We start from the raw sequence: 2,500 nt of genomic DNA, 5'->3' as shown, positions 1-2,500 counted from the left end.
TAGGGTTAGGGTTAGGTAAGGGTAAGGGTTAGGGTTAGTGTAAGGTTAGGGTTAGGGTAAGGGTTAGGTAGGGTTAGGGTAAGGGTAGGGTTAGGGTTAGGGTTAGTGTAAGGGTTAGGGTAGGGTAAGGGTTAGGGTTAGGGTAAGGGTAAGGGTTAGGGTTAGGATTAGGGTTAGGGTTAGGGTAAGGGTTAGGGTAAGGGTAAGGGTAAGGGTAAGGGTTAGGGTTAGGGTTAGGTAAGGGTAAGGGTTAGGGTTAGGGTAAGGGTTAGGGTAAGGGTTATCCCTTATGTAACCATACCAAACGTAAGATTTCATACTAACTTTACGTCTAGTCTATGAGACCAGGCTGGGCTTTGAGAAGTGTAGAGGTCATAGGTCAGTGTAGAGAGGTCAGGTGTAGGTGTGTAAGGTGGATTCAAGATGTCAGATGTGTATTGTAAACTTGGGTAGACTTAGGTAGACTCGGGTAGTCTCAGGTAGACTCAGGTAAACACAGGTAAACGCAGGTAGACTCAGGTAGACTCAGGTGAACTCAGGTAGACTCAGGTAAACTCAGGTAGACTCAGGTAGACTCAGGTGAACGCAGGTAGACTCAGGTAGACTCAGATAGACTCAGGTAGACTCAGGTAAACTCAGGTAGACTCAGGTAAACTCAGGTAGTCTCAGGTAGACTCAGGCAATCGCAGTTTGACTGAGGTAGACTCAGGTAAACACAGGTAAACGCAGGTAGACTCAGGTAAACTCAGGGAAACGCAAGTAGACTCACCTGTACACCAGTGTCTCATCGGCTGTACAGTTGTACTGTAACTGAAACATCCACACCAGGTAAGCTCCAGCCGATTGGCCCGGGTCCCATCGTACCTGTGCTGAAGTAGAAGTGACTCCCTGTATCCCAACCATCCTCTCCTCTTCTTCTTCCTCCTCTTCCTCTATCCTAATCCCTCCATCCTCCTCCTCCACCACACCACCCTCCTCATCCCCCTCTCCCTCCTCTCCTCTCCTCTCTTCCGTGACTCTTGTGTTCCCTCCATTGTCAACTTCGGAATTCACACTTTTTCCAGTGGCAATGTCCGAAGAACCCTGAATTTTTCCATTAGAATTCCCAGCATTCCCAGTAACCGTCACATTCCCTGGAACGTTCACATTCCCAGTAACCGTCACATTCCCAGTAACCGTCACATTCCCTGGAACGTTCACATTCCCATTTGGATTCGGCAACAGGATGATATTTAGATCCACCGTTGCGGTAGCCTCCCCAGCCGCGTTTATCGCTATGCACGTGTACACTCCGTCGTCCCTAGCAACCGTAACTAAGAGATCCAACGTTCCATTCCGGGACGATGTCGTCCGGCTGGAATTCGCCACAATCCGATCATCGGGGGAGACGAAATGGATGATTGGTTCGGGGTCGCCGATGGCTCTGCATTTCAGGGTTGCCCTTTGACCTTCCAGGACCCAGAGCTTGTGGGTGTGTCTGGTGATGAGGGGCGGCTCACAGGTGAACTCCTCCTCAAGGATGGACCAGAAATACCTGGACAGGTGAGATGGAGAGAGAAGAAAGGTTAACTCTAACATTCACTGAGAGACACAGTATTACACACACCTTATCGCTCTATTTAAACATCTAAATAAAATCTATTATCATGACTATCTTCATCCTGGTGGAGTTAGGAATCGGAGCTCACGGTAATGAACGAACGGAATCGGACAAAGACACTGTCACCATCATCTGTTTTACCTGCCGGCCAGGTGAGGGGGCGTGGCGCAGGTCTCCATGTCGTCCTCTCGGACCAGCCTGCGTAACCATAACAACTCACAGTTACAGTGTAGCGGGTTCCCTCCGAAGTTCAGACTGATGACGCTGTTGTAGGGAGTGGGACTGATGGCTCCTGTCTGAGACCTGGAACATAATTCTAAAATAATGAGTAATTTGTAATAAGTAAGTAATTTGACAGTTCAGTTTACTCTGTAGCCTCATACCGCAACAACAACAAGAATTTAATTAATTATGACCCTTCCAAAAGCATCGGCATTTAAATATTTACAGAACTTCAGCTTCACTCATGTAGAAAACCAACATATCCTTAAGGGATATGTAATGTTTGGATAGTTGGTTTCTATTTATCAGCCGTCAGTATCAAAAGCAACTTACAGCAGTATGTTTACATTTTAGTATCAGTGGCTGGCCACAGCTGGAATCAAACCCACGACCCTAGAGTTGCTATCATCATGATGTTATCGGGTAAGTCACACACGTTGAGTAGATATAATGTGTCTACTGTCTTTACCAGTTCAGAGTCACAGTCTTTCATTTCCCAGTCCAAGACTTGAACCAGCAACTTCTGAACTCTGGAGGAGGAGGGGGGGGGGGGGGTCAGGGTTGCTACGGTAACCTACCTGGCGAACAGGGGGTCAGGTGGCAGGGTCCTCAGCCTATTAGAGGTCATATCCAGACGAGCCAGCTTGTACAGCCCTCCAAAGCATCCCTCTGCGATGT

At 48.0% G+C, this 2,500-nt stretch overlaps 1 protein-coding gene across 1 annotated transcript in view; it reads right to left on the bottom strand.

Moving 5' to 3' along the window:
* LOC115124853 (leucine-rich repeat and fibronectin type-III domain-containing protein 4-like) overlaps positions 1-2,500 on the bottom strand; it is a 124,965-nt gene that overhangs the window by 22,588 nt on the left and 99,877 nt on the right. The window contains 3 exon segments of the mRNA XM_065021155.1: positions 770-1,534; positions 1,742-1,903; positions 2,401-2,500. The exon segment at positions 2,401-2,500 is cut by the window's right edge and continues 71 nt beyond it. Coding sequence (XP_064877227.1) covers positions 770-1,534; positions 1,742-1,903; positions 2,401-2,500 — 1,027 coding nt within the window.

This window comes from Oncorhynchus nerka, linkage group LG8 (assembly GCF_034236695.1).
Source record: "Oncorhynchus nerka isolate Pitt River linkage group LG8, Oner_Uvic_2.0, whole genome shotgun sequence".
NCBI classification, from domain to species: Eukaryota; Metazoa; Chordata; class Actinopteri; order Salmoniformes; family Salmonidae; genus Oncorhynchus; species Oncorhynchus nerka.
Note: the sequence above shows the minus strand (reverse complement) of the source record. Positions and strands in the feature narration are given on the sequence as shown.